The 23,384-nt window shown below is 43.3% G+C and overlaps 3 protein-coding genes across 4 annotated transcripts in view; 1 reads left to right on the forward strand and 2 right to left on the reverse strand.

Moving 5' to 3' along the window:
* Nucleotides 1–1,883, reverse strand: part of LOC117944626 (zinc finger SWIM domain-containing protein 6-like) — a 46,058-nt gene extending 44,175 nt beyond the window's left edge. Inside the window, exon 1 of the mRNA XM_034871619.1 lies at nucleotides 1,451–1,883. Coding sequence (XP_034727510.1) covers nucleotides 1,451–1,883 — 433 coding nt within the window. The remainder of the gene's footprint in view (nucleotides 1–1,450) is intronic.
* Nucleotides 1,884–4,175: 2,292 nt separating this feature from the next.
* Nucleotides 4,176–8,626, forward strand: smim15 (small integral membrane protein 15). Its single transcript, XM_034871636.1, has 2 exons — nucleotides 4,176–4,419; nucleotides 7,945–8,626. The coding sequence occupies exons 1-2, from the start codon at nucleotides 4,342–4,344 to the stop codon at nucleotides 8,197–8,199; spliced, it is 333 nt and encodes a 110-aa protein (XP_034727527.1). The 5' UTR covers nucleotides 4,176–4,341; the 3' UTR covers nucleotides 8,200–8,626.
* Nucleotides 8,627–9,394: 768 nt separating this feature from the next.
* On the reverse strand, nucleotides 9,395–23,365 carry ndufaf2 (NADH:ubiquinone oxidoreductase complex assembly factor 2). Of its 2 annotated transcripts, none has more exons than XM_034871634.1 (4): nucleotides 23,112–23,365; nucleotides 13,216–13,305; nucleotides 12,175–12,215; nucleotides 9,395–10,080 (listed from the first exon to the last, which is right to left on the reverse strand). In XM_034871634.1, the coding sequence occupies exons 1-4, from the start codon at nucleotides 23,224–23,226 to the stop codon at nucleotides 9,838–9,840; spliced, it is 489 nt and encodes a 162-aa protein (XP_034727525.1). In that variant the 5' UTR covers nucleotides 23,227–23,365; the 3' UTR covers nucleotides 9,395–9,837. The 2 variants fall into 2 exon arrangements, with proteins under 2 accessions (XP_034727525.1, XP_034727526.1); XM_034871635.1 differs by lacking the exon at nucleotides 23,112–23,365 and adding an exon at nucleotides 22,684–22,714.
* Between the last annotated feature and the right edge of the window lie 19 nt (nucleotides 23,366–23,384).

Here is a 23,384-nt window from a genome sequence, read left to right on the forward strand (position 1 = left end):
CCCCCCCCCCCCCCCAAAAAAAATAATTCCGGGGCGAAAATTGCAATCAGCATAACATGCCCTCATCCTGCTGTGTACTCGCCTGTCATCCTCCACTCTCTGTGAGCATGCAGGATGAGACTGACAGCCCGTGCAGACGAAGACACACACATGCACACACAGACGCATGCACAATCGCCCTCTGTGTTTATCAAACCCCCACACATGATCTTCTCTCTCTCTCTCTCTCTCTCTCGCTCTCTCTCTCATACACAAAAACACATGCATGGCCAAAGAAAATGACCCCATTCCCCTATTTGTCACTATTTTCCAAAGCATACACACACACGAATCTCCTCACTGACGCCTTACGCTATTTGATTTTACTCTGTGCTGGGCTTACTAAAGCCCCAAAAGAGTGAGCACATAAATGAGCCTAATGCTGGGGAATCTGGTCAACAGGCCAGAGAGGGAGGGAGAGCTGCCCGCCTGCCTGCTCCATGGCTACTATTGTGCACTGCACATTCTCTGAGCCCACAAGAGCTGAAGCCATCTCCACACAGATTCTTTGGAGGGATAGTAAGCCAAGAAGTGAAAGGGAGAGGGAGCAAAGGAAAGGGAGAGAGATAGAGAGGGAGAGGGGGGGAGGAAAGAAGAAGATCATGCATAAAATCTTGTTTGCAGAATGTATTAAGATTCAGATGAACTGGGGAGGGTAATGGGATTAGAATCCTGAACCGATTCCAAGGGTGGGGAGTCGGATTGACAGCTGAGTCTTTTGCACTGACGATTGCAGTAAAATATTGTGGCTCTGGCAAAGGAAGCCAGCCAGGCAGCCAGGCAGACAGGGGGTTACTGAGCCTACAGCATCTCTGTTTACTCTGAGCTTTACCACAAATAATACAGCAGACAAAAAAATTCATCTTTGCCTCTACCAGCTGTGTATAGCCTGGGCTTTAACTGGATATTGGAAAGACAGCAGAAAAGCTTCAGTTTGTCTCACAAAAGGTGTTTGGCAAACAAAATAGAAGCACTGTGGCTTTAAATCACCGTCCCTCCCACCCTTTCTAAATATCGTCTATTTAGCCAGCGGTGAAAAGATATAGGGGGCTTTTGTCTGTGTACCCATTGGTGGGGGCACGGAGAGCTGGAAAGACATAAAAATAGGAACAAAGTGCTAAGCTTCCAATTGGGATGGCTCTGGGCAATTCAACGCGCGCAGCTCAGTGGGCAAAAACATGGTGAAGTGGGCTACTATTACGGGCTTATCTGAAAATAGGCTATTCTCACACAGCTATAGGGTAGACTGGTATGGAAATAACCTGCATTGTTTATAATACACAAGGCTATGGAAGGCAAACCCTTTAAAAGTCTGGCATGGTTCCATAGAAAAAGGCAAACAGTGCGAGTTAGAGGTTTTGTTTATTGTAGGCTGTTTTCCTGCATTTTTGTAACGTTATAGTCCACTCACCGACTTGCAATACGTTGTCCACCCAGCCACCCTCTAGCAGAGTGACACCCCGTAGGAAAGGCAGCTGGGTCTCGTCATTATTGTCCCCGTTAGTTCCACTTTCCTCTCCTCCGGCGTTGAAAGAGGAATACATACAGATCTCCTTCTCGCTTCTCGGGAATGACCAGTATACGATCCTCCGCTGGACGGGTTCAGGGATCCTCTCGAACCGCTCCTCCACCCTTTGGAACGGCCACTTCTCCGCGACTCTGCGTGCCGCGATGTCGAGCAACGACTCGGGGTTGTGCGTTTTTCCATTCCCCGACCCTCCCGGAGCGGACCCTGCGCCGCCACACAGGACTCCTCCAGCCCGCTGCCCCTGCCTGCATGCCGGGTTATAGCCGGGCCTGCAGCAGAGCCGCTTGGCTGGGGGCTGCTGGACTCGCTCGGCCATGATCGCACCGCTTCCAACCTGAAGCGCAGTTCCTCTCCGATCATATAAACGGGATAAGGAAGAGAACAGGGCAATCTCGCACCGATTGTTTTCCGTACATGGAGAGACTGCCCTTATTTGGAAAAGTAGGCGGCGCCTGTGAGTTCCGTGAAGTCCTTTGTGTTGTCAAAGTAACCGGGATGGGCGGGATCCTGGAGCGCTATAAAGTGTGGCGCTTTAAAAGGAACTGGAGGCGGAATTCCCGAACGTCGGCAAATCCTTTGTGAAGCCGTTCAGGAGCGCGAGGGCGGAGCCCCGGTGGCCGACGGCCTTTGAAGTTTCCTTATTATTTGAGTTTAAAGGCGGGGACTTAATCCAGGGGCGGTCTCGCAGTTTCCCACAGGGGCAAAAGGGGGCAAGAAAAACTGACTTTTTTTTCTTTCTTCCTTTGGAGCTTGTGCTAACACTCCAGGCTCTAGCTACTTCAATAACAACGAGATGGTTGTTAGTCCAAAGGACTCTCAGCTGTCAGAGACAGTAAGGGCCTGGGAGGAGGGACAGACAGATATGGAGCTGGACATGCTTGGACTCTGTAACCACTAATCAGTCATTTTTGGTCAGTTGTTTGACATTGGTTTAGGCCAACTGTGCTGCATGCAGCTATAAACTACTTAAAGATCAGTAGGCTAGCATATGCTAGGCTAGCGATGCCACCAGGATCTTCAATAGATAGATAGATAGATAGATAGATAGATAGATAGATAGATAGATAGATAGATAGATAGCCTAGATACTTTATTCATCCCAAAGGAAATTTTAGGCATCCAGTAGCAAGACAACCATAACACAACAAACACATATACACACATATATCACACATACCTAAGAATAAAAATTAAAAATCCCTCACAGAAATGCAACAACCATGATAAGGTGAGATACTATTGTAGACTGTGTGTAATGGGAACATTTCAATTTTAACAGAAAAGTCATTTTTTCTCCGTATTGGGTCTATCTAACTTTGCAAAAAATCATAGATGTTGAAAGTTTCTCCACTTCTGGCTTGATACTGGGGTTGCTTGTAATAACACACACCACTAGTGGGGATGGTTAACTATAAATTGTAGCGTAGTCATATATGGTCCGCCATCCTGTCTGTTGATTATACTAGTTCCATAGCTGCGTCATGAAAAGGGGGCCCACTTCTGTAGGCTAGAAGTATAGTCATCAGGGGTTTAGGGTGCGGCTGCATCGCCCACCCCCTGGTCTCCCCTGCCTGGTGAGACATGTAACAGAAGCTAATAATTATAAGCCTATAAAAAACCCACTAGATTGGGGATGTGTTTTTAAATTTAAAAAAAACTTGGCCCAAAACTATGCTGGCAAACCAGAAAGTGTGTTTGCGATGTGTTAGTCAGCATGTGTTGCAGATGACTGTCTTCATGCTGCCCCTCTCCTTCCTCTGTGAGTGGGTCTAAAAGGCTGGCCTTTGAACTGCTCTGAAAGTGATCCATGCCGTATGGACGTAGCAGATGTGGTCTAACCTGATTTGGTTTCAATACTTCCCCACAGGAACTTCACAAAGCCAGCAGGTCCATCTTTGTTATGTTAGTCATCTTTCCCAGAGGGCCAGTGGAGCCTTTAGCTTCTTCTTTTTTGACACAGCTATTGCCTTATTGTTTGCTTTATTAGTCTATTCAGACAGTTCCACATGACCAGAAGTTTTCAGTCTTCTGATTATAAATCCAGTAACTTGTTGACCACGTTGAGGTTTGTATAGTTAATCTATATGCAATATTGTATAATCATTTGTCCAGCAGAGGATTTTTTTTACAGCTCATGGCGCACAGCCTATTCATTCTTTCTGTAGGGAACTCTGATGGATAAGAGAGTGTCCCAGGTCTGCTCTCTTATTATTAAAACTATAAGATATCAAACATTCTCTTCCAAAGACACATGTGATTTAATTTCACTGAATATCACATTTTTAATTCTGCACCCAAAATAAATAAAAAAACATAAGCTCAGCATTTCATTTCAAAGTTCTTTAACTCTTCTGAAGCCTACAACTGTAGGCTACAAGTTACACCATTTAGGCAATATCATACCCAGAAATTTACGGTTTTAGTTTTTGCCCTGTATAGTGACAATTTATAAATTCAGTTTTTACACTTAAGGACTACATTTCCCATGTTTTAAGGACCACGTCATATCCAATCACGAGTGAGCAGGGGAACACACTTCCCGTCCATAGACAGTTAAAGAAAGTTCCCGTCCCGGGCCAAATTTCTTTCCTAGGATAGCGAAGGCACAGGCCATTTTACGCTTCCTCTGATTGGCTAGTTCTCATTGTCTTCGTTGGTTTGGTTGGTTAGGTGTATACAAGAGGAATGGGATTGGTTAGGGTTAGGGAATGATTTTCATGGTAATCCAATCAGAGGCAGAGTAGGGTGGAACATGCCTGTGCCATCAGTGGACTATGGAAAATACTCGCACCCCGGAACAGGGAGGAGCTGGAAGTCAGTATCGTGGATATAAACACAATCTCTGTACCTTGGTAAGTTTAATTTGCAATTAGTTTATTTATACCACCACTAACCAATATGAAAATATAGATTCGTTTTTTTGTTGCGTGCATATGCATTTTTTTTGCGCCGTTTAGCCAAGAGTCAATGCTCTTGCTCCTTAAAGCTAACGTTAGGCCCATAGTCGTTAGCTACCGTTGCTAAGGTTAGCTAGTAGAAATTTAAACCGTTGCAGCCACATATTCAAATCTAATCCTAGTGGCAGGGACGGCGAATTCGTCACATTGGCCTGTTTGTATGACGCTGTAGCCAGAGTAAATGGTTTGTAACAGTCTCTCTGGTTGATGCTAGTTAGCTACCGGTGGTCATTAGCAGGTTTCTGAGGAACTGTTTTGGTTGGAGCGCTCAACAAGTAGTTAGCTAGCAGTAGCCTAGCCACATTACAGGGCTTAATTAAACCAAATTGACGACTTGTAATGATTAATATTTTGCACACCCTCCACAAAACCTTACAGCACTAACACATTTATATTGTACGTATTCTTTATAGTGTCTGTTACATATTTGTATCGTAATATTTCTATTCTGTCATTATGTTCTTACTGTTATTATTTGCTGTATTGTTTATTCAATTTTCACATGTAAAATGTATGCACTGAGAACACCAAGGCAAATTCCATGCAAGTAAAAAATTAATAAATCTCGATCTGATTGTGATGTAAAAAATAAAAACAATATCACAAAGTACACAAAAAAAATATGAATACCCTGATATGTTATTGTATTGTAACACTAAACCAGAGTGCATAAATAGGCTCCCATGTACTGATGGACAGAAAAGACATAAAGAGAAAACATCTTTACAAATATGGATCAGCCAGTTGTCTTCAGAAGTTGCATACACTGCATGAACATACCGGTGGGAAGAGAATTTAAGATAAATACTCTTGAATCTGCGAGGCCCCCCCCTTCTGATTAGTCGGTTAAAAAGAAAAATACAGTATAAATGAAGACAAAGGAACATCAAAACAAGTCAGAATAATTTCAAAGGCACTGAAAGACATGGAGGTCAAAGAAAAAAATAGCTGCAAATGACTGATTTTCCCGCAATTGTGTCTTAGCTAGTTTAAGACTGACACTTTTAACGCTTTAAGTTGGGAGAATATGATTACGTATACAGATCTATGTCTTACGTATAAAATCTTACATGGTCTAGGTCCTTCTGGATACAGATCCACATGGAGTGCAGTGAGAGACGACTGCAGTGTCATAAGGTTAAGGAGAAGTGCATTGAGTCAAAAGGCTTTTTCAGCTACTCGTGGGTGGAACTCCATCCAAAGTCACATTACAATTTTTTAAACTTCTGGCTCTTTTAAACTGAACTTAAAGAAGTGGTTAACCAGTAGTCAGCACTGTCAACATTAGTTCAGACACTCAAATTACAGCCACCATGTCTCTCCTGCTCTGTCAGTGTTTTGTAGTGCTCTGCCTGTGTGTCTGTTTCACTATTGTATATTTAGGGAAATAATTGATTGATTATTGTCCCAGAAATGTAGTTTTTTGTGCATGTCCACCATAGAAGTCTTTGTTGTTAGGCCCTGTTTGTTATCCGGTCGGACTGTGTGTATTTGTTTTGATCGCACCCAACTGTTCTTGTTTTTAAGCATTAGTATATAAAGACTTTATCGTATAGGGCCAAATCTCTATGTATTACTGATAGCTTAGTCATTTTTATCTCTTACCACCAGTCCAGAGACAGCAGATGTAAAATAGCCTCCAGGCTAATCTGGCACATTTAATTTTTATGAATGAACAGTGTACAGTTAAACCTGAAATAAAATTAAAAAAATAAGTTCCCCGTCCAGCGCCCATGTTGTTTAAATAGTAAATGCACCTACATTTTATTTGTCTAATATATTTAGTGGGCTCTTGAATGAGTGACAAAAACAATCCAATACATTACAGTGACTCCAGTTGCCTTTGACTCATTAGTAGTCATTTTATGACCTGAATGACCAGTAGTACTATTACCGCTTATGTTTACCTTCCTATAGTATACATCAGGGATGTTCCACTCCCAGGACTGTTCAAGTGCCGTTGGAAATTTCCGGCGGATGTCCTTCTTTTTAGACCGGATGTCCCTTCCTCTTCTTTTGTGTTTGCATTTTAAACTCCGGTTGATTTACGAGGACTAGGTTTAACTTGTTTTCAGATTTCTGCAGGGTAAATCCAGACAGCTAGCTAGACAATCTGCTGCACGACTAAAACGACTTTTCAACGTACACATCTTCGATGAACACAAGTTCCTTTCCGAGGTGTAGTTGTTGCCTGGCGCCGCCAAAAAAAGATTGGGATTGGTTTAAAGAAATGCCAATAAACCAGAGCACGTTTTTCTCCCATCCAGGAATGCTTGGGTGGACAAGCCAGACCCTCCTCCGCAGCGCTGTAGAGGAGGGTCGGGCAATATGAGAGTAACCAGCCTGTGGCCATGCAGCCCAATGTAATGAGCATAAACTGAGCCATTATAACACATTTTACCCAAGAGAGGAAATCCCGATGAATAGCCTTGTGGATTAGGCGATCATGCCTATACCCTGAGATAAAATCAAATTTGCCAGCAGTCAGAGATCATGGCATACTGTTAACTGCTATTCTATGCCTCGTACTACTAATATTACTATTGATTATTTTTCTTTAGTATCTCCGGGTGTATTGTAAAGATTTTCTATGGTATGGAAACGCATGAAACGATTTGGTCATGTGATATTTGCCCCAGTGTTTCAAACAGGTTGAGAATTTACTTATGGTTGGGTTGAGCAAAAACTAGTCAAACAAAGGTTTATGTACTATTTATTGAAAACAGCTAGGCTGCATAACATTAACAGATCATTTGGAAAATATATAACTTACATATTACATATTGTGTAATATGTGCTTTGTCAATTCAATGGGTTTGTTTTATGTTATGGTTCAGCAGGTAAAATTACCCAGAGCCTAAATAGGCCTTGACCTTAATACTATGATGCATATAGAAAGTTTCATGTTATTTATAAATCTTAATCCTAATTCTGGTTATAGAAATAAAAGATGAAGGCTATCTAAAGTTAAAAATACGTTTTTTTTAAGTGTTTTAATTCGTGATTTTGGGATTGTAAACACAATGTAGCTATTTATTTTAACACTAAATGATACATTTAAATACTAATATATAAAATGAATAAATAACCAGCTTTTCAAATGAACAGTTGCAATGTGCAATTTTTACAGACACCATACAAACTCTACAACTCTATAACAAAAAATGATTTTTCTTTATGAGTTCTCATTAAAATAATATGATAGAAATTGGTTTTATTGTCACAACAGAACAGAGGAACATCACATATATTAGGTCTGATGGATAAAATGTATAAAAATACAAACTCATGATATGAAACTTAAAGTCCTTTGAACAAAATCATTATTGGTTGAAGGTTCTTTGGTTATTGTTCTTGTTTTTCTACATACTACATATTCCATGGCTGTTCACTACTTTCTCTCCTGGTCCCATTTCTCAGGTTTTTTTTAGCCTCATTTTTGGTGACGGGATGATTGACGTCCGGGCATGGGCCGAGTATGTGGTGGAGTGGGCTGCCAAAGACCCCTACGGTTTCCTCACCACTGTCATACTGGCGCTCACACCCCTCTTCATCGCCAGTGCACTGCTGTCCTGGAAGCTGGCCAAGATGATTGAGGCACGTGACCGGGAACAGAAGAAAAAGCAGAAACGTCAGGAAAACATAGCCAAGGCCAAGAGGACCAAGAAAGACTGAGCCTGGGGGTAGAATGGGGGCATTAAAAAAAGGAGGAGCCACCACCACACTCACAGCCCTCCTTATTCCAAATAATAACATAGTGCCCTTCGTTGTTCCGGCCCTACTGTCAGCGCAGGGCCGCTACGCCTCATATCCGGGGTAGGAGACCGGCCCCACATGCCTAACAGTGCAGAGACGGACAGTACTGCCCGAAGGAGGCATGTCCCAGTGGGACTTTGGTCAGCAAGAGCACAGTGGTCATCTGTATGATGTGTTTTTTTTTTACAGAAATCCGCTATCCGATAATATTGTGCAGCTGTTGCAACACCTTGCATTCCATTGTTAGCATCCATGTTCTGCTGAATTGATGTAATGAGCATACTGGAACTTTTTCCAAAAATATCCCAGACTTTTTAACCAATAAAGTTTTCATGGTTGATTAGAATCTTATTTCCTTTTGTTGGATTTAACATTAGACTGCATTAAATGTCACAGGTGCTTAGTATTCATCCCCTCATGTTTTATTGTATTTGAACGTTGAACCAGGGTGCATAATCAGACTTCCATTTACTAATCGAATGAAAAACAAGTCTCTACAAATGTGGAGCAGCAAGTTGTCTCTACAAGCGAAAACATACCTGTGAAAAGTGAATTTCAAATAAACAAAAGATCCAACTCTTTAGTTAAAAAGAAAAATCCAACATGTCCGAAGAAGGCACTAAATATGTCCTTCACAGCACAGGAAGGTCAAACTGAAAAAATATGTAACAGCTGTAAAAGACAGACTGGCGGCCCAAAGTACCTTTTAGAACAGTGAACTAGTGTTTTGACCGTTTTTAAATGTAATATCGCAAATTCCTTGCTGCATTTGTTTTTATAGCCACGCTGAACTTTCTTCGCCAACGTGCTCTTTGGCGTCAAGTGAAAGAACGTCTTACTGGGGAACAATGTACTGTATCGATCTTATCTACACATTGCCACAGGATTAAACATGCTTTTCCAAGTACTTCAACAAGTAATACTTCTCATCTTTAAATGTCAAACGTTGCTCTCTTAGGGTTATTTAAAATGATTGCACAAGACTTTTGGTCAAAGGTCAATACTTTATCTGTTCTTCTGACCAGCATGGATTTCATACATTTAATGATTCATTATACTGGCAAGGAGTCAATATCCGTGTAATTACTTACAATGTATTAGATTTTATTTATTGTTTTACAACATCTGTTAAACGGAATAGTGTATTTGTAGTTGGTTGACTCAGCCATTTTCATTTTTCTTTGCTTTATTCACAGACCTTTCAGCTCCATTAAATCACTGCAGCCACTTATAGCCAGCTTCAAGATGATCGATGCTTATTGTCGTGTTTATATACATTATCGACTACACAAAACTCAATGTAATACAGTCCAATAAAACAGCCTTGAAAGAGATACTTCCTCTGTGAAATTGATTAAACTGGTAATTTTCTGAAGTCATACTTTGTGGTGTTGTTGACTTGGATTGCATTATACTGAAAGGTGCTTCTAAAATTAAATTCCAAAGTCTCAACGTCAAGTGAATATCAGTTTCACAAAAGGTACTATTCACTGCAGGCCTTTTCTATTGGACTGTATTACTTCGTACAGCGGGCTCAGTACATGTGGATGTCCGAGTCTATTTCTTGGGATTGGGCATCCAGGAGCCAGGCTGGAACGTGTTTGCAGTGCTGGTGGGGTCTTCGCTGATCTCCTGCTTGCCGAAGCTGGTCGTGGCTGCGTGGCCTTTGGCCACGGTCTTTGCAGGAGTCGCCACCAGACCTTCCTCATACTCCTTGGCCTGTAGGGCCAGTTCTTTCTCATCCACTTCCTTGGCCTTCTGTTTAATGTGCTCCCTGTAAGATTCATTCTTTAGCAGCTCCTGTAAAATACACAAGTGGACATATACATACTTAGGGTTTCTGCAGTGTTCACTAAATTATATGTAAGACTTTGAACACATCACATTTAATCATTTTTTCAGGGCCACACTCAAAGAATGATGTCCAGTAGGGATGATATGGCCTAGAGTTATTTAAGTATATTAATTAATTGACATTCAGGTCACATTTTGTCAGTACTTTTCAGCTATATACAGTATATATAGAAAAAATAATTTCTCATAATATTACCAAATAACGCAACCTGGATCCAGATAAGTGGCAGAAGATTGATGGATGGATTAACCGTTGAAACATTTATGAATTGAGTTTTTGTTGAAATCAACACTTCCCCATGATGAATCAATGAGCTTTCTGTCTACTGTGTTTAGCAGTGTTTTTATCTAAAACTCCTCCTCCTCCTCCTGCACATGAAATCCATTGTCACAACAAACCCATTTGAAATTTATAAAGTCTCCAAACGGCCTGCTACTATCTGCAAAAAAGCTCTAGATAATGTTACTGTCTATTTTAGGCAATGCACAATAGTCAAGACCCTTGTTAACAAATGTTAGACCTTTTAGTAAAATCTTAGGCCCTTTTTTGGTGGATTTTTAACTGTATTCTTGCAGATAACCTGATAAGAAATCAGGTAGTCTGTGACACCTTATGCCAAAAAAAGGTGAAAATCCTCTATTGAGGATATGCAAATTTTACAACATTGCCCGCTATGGCTAATAAGATCAATTAAAAAGGGACAGATACCATAGTATAAACGGAATATCGCCCAACCCAACCATACATGATCTACGAAGGTCTGTGGTGGTGGAAATGTTAAGGTGGCAGTTTCCTGAAGATTTGAGACAATCGAGTGTGACACCAAGATTACTTTACGGAGCCTCCAATCTGTCTCGCAAAGCTGAACCAGTGATCCTCATCTACCTCGGTTTGTCATAGAGAAAGACACAAAAAGTGAACTTCTCACTATTTCAAAAGTAGAAGAGGCAGAAAGTTGCACTGGGCGGCTTCCAGGAACAAATGTGTGTCTGTTCAGCATGAAGTAGGGAGTTTACTAGAAAAAGAACAAGCGTGTTCAGTTAACCTATATTGGGCCAATAAACCCTGGTTGAAAATGTAGTGCTTGGAACGGATTGGTAAACCAACATGACAGGAGGCATTTGCAATAAAAACAACCATTCCAGCTCATGGAAACAATTATGATCTGAACATAGTCCACCAGTGGAAGAGTTACCCACTTGAGCCACAGCTAGTGTCCAGTGATGTTAGCCTCTCCCTAGCATGAGAAGCCAAAAAGGAAGGGAGGGCCGGGCATAATGCTGTTGTGTGTTGGCAGAGCCGAAGGACTGGAAAAGAGAGGGGAGAGCCGTGGGGAGGGAGACAAACATACTGAGCTGCTTTTCCAGCCTGTTAATGACAGGATTTAATCCAATCAATTTATGTCGGCTTGGACCGGGAAGAGAGGGAGCGTGACAAGGGGTAGGGTAATGTGCTGGGAGTGAAGCCTTGGCCACATCAACACTGTCCAGCTGTCGATGGCAGCTATTGGACAGACGCAAGGCAGAAAATTGGAAGAGAATGTTCTGGCAATGGAGGCAGGGGATGGCATTGGCCACTGGCAGGGAGAGAGGACTGAGAGATAGAAAGAGTGCCCGGGTACTGGCCTTCCAAGGGATTTCCTATAGACACACATTTTTCCAGCCAAATCATTTCCAGCATTCTCACATTTAAAGAGCAATAAACCCAGTGAGAGGTACACGAGGGGGAAAACTGCACTACTTCACTATTGCCAGAAATAAAAACACAAAAAAAACATAGATGCAGGCTTTTGCTGGAAAAAAGAAAAGTAAACTAGGACATGGCATCAGTCTTGTCTTTGCTCTCCGCCTCGCCATCAATGCACTTCAGCTGCTGTTTATTTTAACACCTGTCCCCCAAAGTTCCTGGATTCAGTTTGAAACTGTAAGATAAAACAAATCAAAGCTTTTTCCTCTCTATCTTTGCTTCTTTCCCTCCCTTGTAACCAGCCCCCTAGAGTCCAACCATCAGCACAGCGGGGAGGCTCGGGGTAGACGTACCTCGACGGAGGGGGGCTCCTTCCGTCTGCCTCGGATCCAAGCTGGAGGAGGAAAGAGGAGGAAGAAAAAAAAGGAGAAGAGTGAGAACACCCACACAAACATACGCGGCACGAACAAAACCTGCAGCCATATTTAAAGGCTGCAGCTATAGCCTCACCAAGTTCCAGGGCACCACAGTAGCTTGGTGCAGAAACTAGCTAAGCTAGTTGGGAAAATCTATCCAGGGTTCTCACTTTGTGGTTTTTCAACTAAGCGAACTATAGGCAAACATGCAGCATGGTGGTAATACACATGTTACACTCTTTAGTCTAGGTAGAGCGGAACCACTGAGTGCTGTGTCTCAAAAGAGACTGTGAATCTGCTCTGATCTTTGAATTTGAAAGTATACACTCTGTCATTCTCCATCAGTTGCTCGGAGCTACTGATGGAGGAAGGACAGAGCTACTAGCTCAGTCCTTCTTTCTCCCCCTGAGTAGAACTGTGTCTGTCTGTCATCTTTTTTTCTCTCTCTTTTTAAGGAGCTCTATTTTGGCTGAGCTGGCTGCACAGAAGAGCAGGTTAAAGGGAGCCAGAAAGAGAGAGAGAGATTTTCTAACTCTTCCTCCAGCTAGCACAGGGATTCTGGGCCTCTTTTATCCCTTTCTTATTTGCATCCTGATGAAAATGCATGAGGGATGGGGCGAAGCAGGATGAGGGGTTTAAGGTGGATAAAGCCAGCCTGAGACAGAGGGAACAGTTTGTATCCAGTTGTAAGAAATTTGAAACACTATTTTATGATACGGTTGTATAACACCAGCAGAAGGCGTCTTTGATAAACTCATGAATACGCTTTTCCCAACCCCCATCTCGCAGCATGAAAAAAACAGAAAGAGAGAATCAATGGATTAGCCTAGGCCCCAATAGATGCAGCCATGAATTTGTGATTCCATTTTATCTATGCAACACTTTGTGTTCTCTGCTAGGTAGCTCTCTTGTTAACATCATTTATCCATGTCAGTGATAACTAAAGCATGTAACAGCGAGGCTGTGGTCCAGACTTACCGTCCCACTCCGTCGGTATGCTGCCTTCTATATATTCATATTCGTTAGGATTGGCTGCCACTACCATCCGCTTGGCACGGACGAGCCTTCCTGGGAAACCACAAAGAAAAAAAAAGAGTAGGGAAAATGATAGCGAGAGGGAGCAAGTCGTGAGATAGAGATGCTCAACAATGATGCATACAAAACGCAAAGGAATACAAACACAATGAGGCTCAGACACAATGCTCTCAGTCTCCTGCTCGCGCGGACACACAGATACGGACAGACGCACAGACACACAAATACACAGAGGGATGACAGCACTGTGACAGGCCATGGATGATTACCTCGTGGCCCTCGGGCCCTTCTCCTCAGATCTCGCTGAGTGGCTCCAAATCTGGGCTAAGCCTTTATGCAAATCAGCCTCCCTTTAACTCAACCAACCACAGCCCCCCTCGCTCCCAACCTCTTCCAATCACAGCACTCTGGCTAACAATGCCCTCCAAAATCAACATCAAGCCGAGCAGGAGACAAAAGAGGTCAGATATCACAGAGAACAGGAGAGGCACGGGCTGCGCGGAATATTAAGTGCTCCTTTCCCTATCTGTATACAGCACGACGCTCGCTAGCAGCAAGGCCACCGCCAATTATTTTGGTTGAATCTGCTGATTAGACAAGTTTGGCTGGCACACAATGACATGGAGACAGAGGTAGAAGGGGGGGGGGGGGGGCAGTGGAGAGAGATAGAGATAGAATGAGATGGAGAGATTTAACAACAGAAAAAAGAAGAAGAGCTAATTGTGTCTTTGTGTGGTTCTACACAGCTTTATACAGTGTTCACTAATAACAAGTGTTTCTCCTCGCAGGTAGCCGGATGTCCGACCATCGCTCCCATCCCTCTGAGATATGATGAGGCGAGGAAGGAGGAGGTAGAAGGAGGGAGAAGGCGAGAGAGAAAGTGAGAGTGATGATGCATGGTAAACATGGCAAGGAGAAGAGAAATGGACGGGCAAGGGAAAACAACACGCTCCAAAACACAGACAATCTGTCAGGATTCCATCACCGTTTCTCCGCAGCTGACTGGACATGGACAAATGGAGGCAACACCCTCCATGCACACCGCAGACTGATGGCCTTAATGTTTACTTCAGCCATTACAGATAGCTACGGCACAGGCATAGATGAATGATGGAACTCAAAAGGGGCTAAGTGTGTGTACGGGAGGCTGTTTGAATGTTTTCCAATGGAGACACAAACATCTTTCGTGCATTTGCCGTCTTGTAATTATGCCTTATGAGGATGATTCCTTTCCATACTTTATCCAACCTATATAGTAATCAGGTCAGCTAATTAGGCTAGTATTGCGTTGGTTCCCACTAGATTGTCACTATAGGGCCTCACAGGCTCCAGCGCTGCAGCTTTGGTTTTCTGATATCCAGCTCTGACAAAAACACTGCATTCTCGGACTCTCGCCATATCTGCAAAGCTGGCCCAGCAACGTGTAAAACACATCCTATGATCCTCACATTTATTTACATGTATGCCTTTAAAATGTCTTCTGAGAAACGGTTTCCTCGAAAATCCCCATGATAGCAGAACGAAAACAACTGCCAGCAAACAAAAGGCTGTGTTCTCTAGGTAATACTAACAATTACATTTAACAGGTATGCTAATTATAAACAGATCCTATCCATATTTGCACTGGTGTGGGTGGCAGCGGACGGAAAAGCTACAATTATGACACGGTCCCCATAAGCTAATGCCTAACTAATAAGCATAAAGAGAGGCACCCACTTTTTCTCGGTCTCTCTCTCTCTCTCTCTCCACTAGGTTGCATCTCCCCCTCTCCTCTGTCACATCCCAGCATGGCTCCCCTCTTGTCGTGTTGCTTTTGCAGCATGACTAAACCCCTTCCACCACGGCTTTTATCATTGGCTTTGAATAACAAATACAGTATGTACATATATTTATGAAACACGGTTGATCCTCCCACCACATACACATCGGGAGGAGGCTTGTCGGTCTGATTGGGGAGGGGGGGGAATCTCACTCCCTCTCTTTGGCAATCCCAGAGCTGGGACAACTGCGGAAAAACACACAGGCCAAGGCTGTATACTGTACCATTCTACAAATAGTACTTTCAAAGTTCAAAAGACGTCCACCACTTATTCGAAATCGTATAAACTCCCAGGAGCTGAGACAACAATTGGTAAAAACAAACTGGAATTGACCAAAAAATGTCATAAAATGAAGAAAAGCATCATATTTCAAAGCTGAAGCTCTAGATAATAACACACTGAATGCAATCACACACAAAAACAGACATCCAATTCTTTTTTTTTAATCTTTTTTTCTTTTCAAACTGTTGTTTAAACTGTTTGAACATTTAGTTTCTAAAATGACAAAAATAATGAGAAATGTCCATCACGAGATAAGGCGTCGTCTTAAAATTCAAGTCATGTTCATAAAGCTTGAAATCAAAAATAACGTATAGTACAGTATAACACAGTTGCCTTCTTATACTATCTCACAGCTGAATCCACAAGAATTCAATATGATTAATGTCAATGTCAATAATAATCTATATGACTATCTCACCTGAATGGAGGAATGCAATAGGAATCTCCATATTAAAAATGAACAAGTAAATGTTTTTACTTTTATTAAAAAAATATTAATCAAGATCAGTTGAGTATCAATCAGTCATTAATTAATTTTTTCTCACCACGGACTAACTGAATGATGTTAGCGGATGTATGGTCTGTACTTTAGGATCCCTGACGCAAACAGTCAGCAAATTAGGAGCAAGCTATCTTTCTGCTTCACTGTTTCTAACCCCAGAGAGAGAGAGAGAGAGGTATGAAAGGTGTTAGGAGCTCTCGATCTCAGCGGGCCCTCTTGTGACAGGTCTGCCTTCTCATCACTCACTAGGGGAAGCCTACTTTAACACACACACACACACACACACACACACACACACACACACACACACACACACACACACACACACACACACACACACACACACACACACACACACACACACACACACACACACACACACACACACACACACACACACACACACACACACACACACACACACACACACACACACACACACACAGAGAGAGAGAGAGAGAGATTAACCTGAGGGACAGGCGCGAGGACACTGCCTCTTACCGTGAAGGACAAACGCAGCACTGCGTTGGAGAGGGGGAGGGGCCAACGGCGCGAGGAATGAAATCCCACCGCATAAATATTCATGAGCCATCTCACCTGTCTGAGCGCGACTCATCTGTGAGCCTAGCTGTGGAACCAGGGGGAGGAGGGGAGACGGAGGAAAAGGAAGGGAGGAGACAGGGAGGCAGGATGGGTGAGGGGTTGCCTTGGCAGCCAGAATCGGGAGCCAATCAAACGTCAGATAGGCCTATCCTTCCCATTCGTTAGAATAAGACGTGATGCGCTCCGAGGGTTGCTCTTTGAACCCTGAACACATCCCGCTAAACTCCATCCCCTGCTTCAACACACACACACACACACACACACACTCTCGCACACACAAACCCCCCCAACTTCACACATCAGCTCCCAGGTGAGTGCCGCTGGGGGCGACCTGAGAGGTTTTTCACCTCCACAATGTCATTCCAGGGCGTCTGGAGCTGTCTCTTTCGCTGTGTGCCTTTCTCCTGCACTCCTGTCTTTCATTACAGGAGCAGATGTCAGGGGAACACACTTCTGCTGGAGAGCCCTAAATCTCAGATAAGAACAAAACAGAACGGGCTCCGACTGAAGGACCTACGTCTAATGCTCCTCGTCATCAACACCACCAACGTCGTATTCTGCAAAACACCAGGTCCACTTGTCTCACTTGATTGCGATGCACACAAAAGCTGCCACTTGCAACAGCACAAAGAGCCGCTTTCTCAGTCTTCATGACTACGCGACGTAAAGCGGTGAGTTTTAGACCTGACACTGTGGTGGAACAAAAAACAGTCTTGGAGCAGGGAGGCTGGCTTGAGCCTAGTTTATTCCTTTCCAGCTGAGCTGTGTGCCAGAGAGAGGGATGGGGGACCAATACCTGCATGGTAATGGACAGCTTTATGAGGATGGAGTGATCCGATAGGCATCAGTGATACAAGGGCAACCAGGTACCAATACCGACACCCTTTGCTGTCTCGCTCTCTCTCTTCCTCCAATCTCTTTCCGTGAAAAAAAAAAAAAAAAAATGGAGGGGATGTGTGAGGCCTGTAACCATGGTTACCCATTAGCCCTGAGCCTAGTGATGCGGGATGAGGTTTAGAGGGAAAAGGCCAGCCGTTGTTTTGCATCAGTTCTGGTGAAAGGAGAAGCTTATAGGCGTAAAGTAGGCCTGCATGCTGTTCCATTTTTTTTTATTCAGCCCTCATTCTGTTTGTCCCTGTTGCTGTCGATCCCGCCGAGGCTTGAGCAACTCCAGCAGAACAGAAGAGAATAATTCATATAAAAAGTCTTAACATGCTGAAAAGAATACTCTGATTTCCCCCGTGTGTTACTTTTAACTAAATGCAGGCGTACTTGAGGGTGGAAGGGATACTTCCACTTAAGACCACCCATCCTCTTGAAGTCTCTTCCCTGCCCGATGGCTTATAGAAAAGGACCGTGGCAAGCCAGGAAGTCAACGTCCTTTGTGAAACGGTGTGAACCCCCCCCCCCCCCTTTTTTCCTCCACCGCTCCTCTGAGGCCCATACGTGTGATGTCCTTACACCAAGCTGTCCACCCCTTTCTATTCACCTCCATCACTCTCATCCAACCCCCTTCCTTTTCCTTCCATTGCACCTTCATTCCCCTAGTCCACTCTCTTGCTCCATTAACCTACCTCCACCTTGCCTCTCTCCCCCTCTATCTATCTGCCTGTTCCACCCACTCATTTCGCCATCTTTCTGTCAGAAACCCTCCTTTCACTTTAACTCTCTCCATTCTTCCCCCACTCTATAATTTCACCCCATGTGTCAGCATCCCCCTTGTTCTTTGTCACTCACTTTCTATACCCCACTTTCTTTTCCACCCTCTGCGAATCTCCCTCGGCCTTATCTTTCCTCCCTTACGCCTAGCCTTTATTTCTCTCTGCCTGTCTGCTTTATTAAAATATTCTGAATTGAATAAGCAGCTTCAGGAGACGGCTGCTTTGCGTCGGTCTGTCTGTCAGTCTTTCTGGCTGAGTTTCTGACAGACAAGGAGCACCGAGGTGTCAAAACATCTCGCTGGCCATCTGACCAGAGAGAGACGTGAATGCACTGGACAGCGAATCCCATCCACGCCAAATGGAAAAAATTGATCTGATTAATATGTTGTCCTCCTTCTGTTGGCATCATCAACTGCCTAGGATTGCTCACCACAACACATTTCCATAACATTTGTAGGTTGCTTAAACTACTGATATTGGTGCTAGGCCCATTTGTAATGCTCTACCATAAGAAACAAATGTGCCCGTTTCTCATTTACAGCGGCTATGTATTCAAATGTCTTTTTAATGAAGTAGTTAAGCCACTCTATGATGTTCCACCACAAACGCATACAAATACACACTTGGCAAAGAGTATAAAGCAAGATGAGCTAAAGCCACTTGGTTTCTCTATAATGATTAAATAACCTTTATTTAAACCCCACGCATTGCAAAACTGTTGATCAATTACCATGATTTACTGTATCGACTCTGGACATAGCCATTCCACCGACTTGGTGTCCTACTGTAGGATAGACCTTCCTTCATCACACCCTGGGGATGACTTGTGGCAGAATAAACAGCCATTTGGACCCTCGTCTCTCTCCGCTGTGACTCTTTCCATGGAAATATGCGGCTTGAATCAACGCTCTGATGACACAAAGCCATCTGTTGTTGTGTTAAGTGTGCTTGGGCATGAAGTGGAGAGAAAACACACTATCACAGAATTTCTTTTTTTTTTTTAAACACAAAGCAGATACAAAAGCGCATGCACACACAGTGTGTAGTTGTTATGCCGCACAAACACACGGACACAACCACAGATGTACACACTAATACAACAACACACACACACGCACCTCCTCCCTCAGTCCCCAGAGTCACCCATCCTGAAATAGCAGAACTGAGGCCTTTTCAGTTTTTCACTTCATAGAACAGAGCTGGGGAATCAAATAAATAATAGACAAAGAGAGAGGGATAGTGATAGGATGACAAGTCAATGCATCTTTTCTCTGCAACAGCGTGGCGCACCTCTGAAGAACCTCTGAATCCTTTCCATTATCCACATAGTGGTGAGGACCAATAGATTAAAACTGCATGGCACACACTGCTAAAATGAATAGCGCTAAAAATACATCCTTTTCACAGTGACATGAAAGAAAACTGCCTTTCCCCTGTCCAGTATTGAGCAGCCATTGATTCCAAGACAAAGGCTACACCTCCTCAAAGAGGTAAGAAAAATAGCAATCATACAGGCAATTATTTTCAAATGTGTCTGCAGCGGCCGATAATGTCAGTGCGCCTCTCTTCCTAAATAAAAGGGAGGGAAGGCAGGCGTCAAAGCTGCAGGCCCACTGCTGAAGACGAATGAGCCCATCCACAGAATGCTTTGCTTTCATCTGGGCAGCATGACATGACGCCCCATGCAGTGTGAGGCAGAGCCGGGCCTGGGGGACAGACACACACAGAAAGAGAGAAGAATATAGATTCTCTATTCAGCTCTATGGAGCCAACACCAAGGCAAATACCTTCTAAAGACCAGTGGCCAGATTGCCAGTGGCTTTCTCTTGTAGTCCTGCCACGGACAACAATCATTGGGGCTCCACAGCCTATAGCATGGTTTTCTCTATGGGGCAGCAGCACACAGTAGGCCTCTTTAGCTGGACCTTTTCTAAAGACAGACAGACATTCTCCCTCTTTAGGCGTCTACTTCAGACTCAGGCCTTTTCATTTTGATGTCCAGCAGCATTTAAGAAGAGGGGATAGAAAGCTCTCTGCTGGGTCTAGCCTTCCACAGCGCTGAACTACTCTAATGTGGTGAATAGAAATCTTCACTGGACTAGCTTCAAAGAAGGAGAATCAAGAGGCAGCAATGAATGGGAAGGGGCAAGGGAACGAAGGACTGACTACCTAAGGAGAAATCTGGGCAGCTGATGAGATCAAATAGGGCAGAGACACATAAAACAAGCAATTGCTTCCTTTTATTATTATTTTTTCAGCAGCCATTAATGTCCTCATACGTGGCCTACCACATCCGGAATTGCTTATGCCCTAGTTTTCTAAAGTAAACAGATCAAGAGAGGTAGAAATGGGAGTAGCAAAGCATGGATAAAAGGTAGGGGAGGGATGGACTGAACACTAGGGATGGACAAATGAATAGGCTAAGTAGGCAGAGTTGAGAGAGAAAAAGAGAGGAAGAGGAGAGAGACTCCTCACCTACTTCAACCACTACTTATGTGCTGCAGTGGAAAGCCCTGCGGTCCATGCCTTAAGGCCCCGAGCCCACGCTTGGCCTATCAGTTTAAGATCAAAAAGAGCCCGCTTTAGCAAGACATACGGACTGAATAATGCATCTGCTTTATTTCCACAAGGCTGGACGGGGTGAGTGGCAGAGAAAAAGAGAAATATATGGCACACACATTTTCCTATTTGTTCATTATGAACATATATACAGAGAGTATGTGCCAGTCTGGAGTTTATGAGTGTTTGTTCTTAAACAAGTTTTTCTACAGGACAACAAGCCTCTCCACAATGTCACTCATTGTGATTGGGCAGTGAGTACAGTAGCCTGCTAGAAAATGGGCTTCTGTGATGTCTCATTTGAATAGTCTGACAGCCAGGGGTTGTAGGAGCAGCCTTGTAATGAATTATAAATACGAGGTGGGTGCAAGTTTCCCCCGCAAACTGCTGAGAAAAAGGTGAAGCACAAAGTCAAGTTCAGACAGAAAGATACCAGGCTTGCAACCTGCCGGAGGTCGCCCCTCTACAACAAAACAACAAAACAGCTTGGTTTTCCCCTCTGAGGAAAGTACCACTGAATGTATGCACTGTATGATATACTATATATTCAGGCTATGCCAGTTGAAGAAAGACTATCTATATTGTTTAGTGTGGCACCAAGAGAGGGAGACAAACACAAGCATGTGTAGGTTGGATATGATTGAGATTATTGCTGTGTAGTTTAGTTCCCATATAGTGTCTGGAATGGGAGGGAACTCTCCTCAGGCATAATAACTCTGGCAAATATCATTAACCCTTTGTTATAACTACGCCAAAAGTTCATGGCTGGTCAACCAGGGCCACGTTCAGCCCCAACAAAACGTAGCAACATGTTTTTTTAAAAACTGAAACAGGGGTGTGTTGATCCTTTTGTCTGCGCTCTGCCTTTTTATTATCATGAGTTTACATGCACGTCTCTGCTGATTGGGTGTCACTTGTGACACAGCCAATAAACAAGAGAAACACCCACCAAACGACAGAAAACATATCTCAAAAGAGTTGCACACTGTTTTACATCGTTCAGAGAAAACATGTCATTCAACAAGGAAACTATAGCAACACAGTGCACACCGTTTTGAGATTGAACCTGCCCCCGCAGTTTCATGTTTGGAGCAGGCAAAGGGTGTGCTCTTTGACCTGTGACCCCTGACCTGTGGTCAATAGTCTGGGAAGGACCCCTGCTAATGATAATTTAAAGTGGTAAAGTGAAATAAGCCTGGACTTTGTTTTGGAGTTAAACATGGAAAGACATGTTTCCCCCTAAACAAGTTCACGTACAGTAGTGGATATGACACACACAGTCCCTGGAGATGTGTGTTAATCGTCTCCTGCATACTTTGCACTAATGTCTTAACCTGTCTATATTGTTTATGGTGTGTATATAGTTTTTGTTTTGTATGTGTAAGGGCATTGTGAGCAATGATGATGATCCAAAGCAAAATTCCTCGTATGTGTCTTCATACCTGGCAAATAAAGCTGATTAGTATTTTATTTTTATTTTATAAACACCTTAAAAAAATAAGTGTGCTCTGTTTTTCAAATTTAAAAAGGCCATTGTGCCAGCATGCCACAAAATCTCCTTAGCATGTGCTGAGGGAAGTCACTATTTTGGCCTATAACTTTCCATTAATCCTATTCTAGACACACTACTTAAAGACAGTGTGTGAGACAAACAGGACAACTCAAGAGGACTTACAGTAAGCCTGGGCATTTAGTAAGCTGGTAAACAAGCATGTCCTTGGCCTGGTCAGAGACGGTTTGGAGGACACCATTGGCATCCCAGTATGGCTTAGCCTGATGATGAGACACTTCTACTGCTTGCCATGTGTATTACAAACTATAGCATTGCCACCATGTCTCTGTAGGAATGTGACCTCCTTCTAAATCAACATCACAACAGACAAGTAATAATTTGATCTGTACCAACAGAGGACTCTGTCCACTTTGAGGGCCAGGGACAGTGGAGCTGCCTTAAATCAGCCCAACAAAAAGAGGGATATCTTACCTGCAGTGAGCTGCATTCAGTCCTAAATAATCTTATTAAAAACACTGAAAAGAGAACATTCTTAGTGAGGCGGTTGCCCCATCTAGTGGCGAGCTCTTTATGCTACAAGGTGGAAAGGGTAAATGTAAAGTCATATCCACAGCAACACATTTTAGGAAGAGAGCAGAGGTACATGCAAAATACACAACACACGGCTAGAAAATCTATATTTTTAACCAGAGTACAGTATCCGTAGCAAGCTATAACGCACTGGGTAAGAAAAGTTAGTTTGTTGTCATCATAGTGAAAACAACCAGGGTCAGAGACAGAAACAGGCTAAATTAAGTTCAGTCGCTGCATTTCATAAAGCTATCTTCATGTGTCTGCAGGGATCAAGATTGTACATAAAGTCACGACTGGCTAATGTTAGCACAACAGGGCTTATTTACCTGTCCATGTCTTCTGTTCTGGGATTAAGTAATATTTATTCCCCAACGTATCTGTCCCGACGTGGTCGCGTACTATTCCAAACGTACGCCGTAGAAGTCCAGCAATTCTGCTCATCTTCACAGGACAACCCAAATGATTTGGGCTGTATTTCGTTTCCCTAGTTAGCTTTCCTGTCTGTCTTCTCACTGGGTTGTTGTTTGTGAAGAGTTGGTGGGTTGGGGAAAGAATTAATAAAATGCTTAGTGATTGGACGGCTTTACTTGACCAGCCAA

This window comes from Etheostoma cragini, chromosome 5, assembly GCF_013103735.1.
Source record: "Etheostoma cragini isolate CJK2018 chromosome 5, CSU_Ecrag_1.0, whole genome shotgun sequence".
Classification (NCBI taxonomy): domain Eukaryota; kingdom Metazoa; phylum Chordata; class Actinopteri; order Perciformes; family Percidae; genus Etheostoma; species Etheostoma cragini.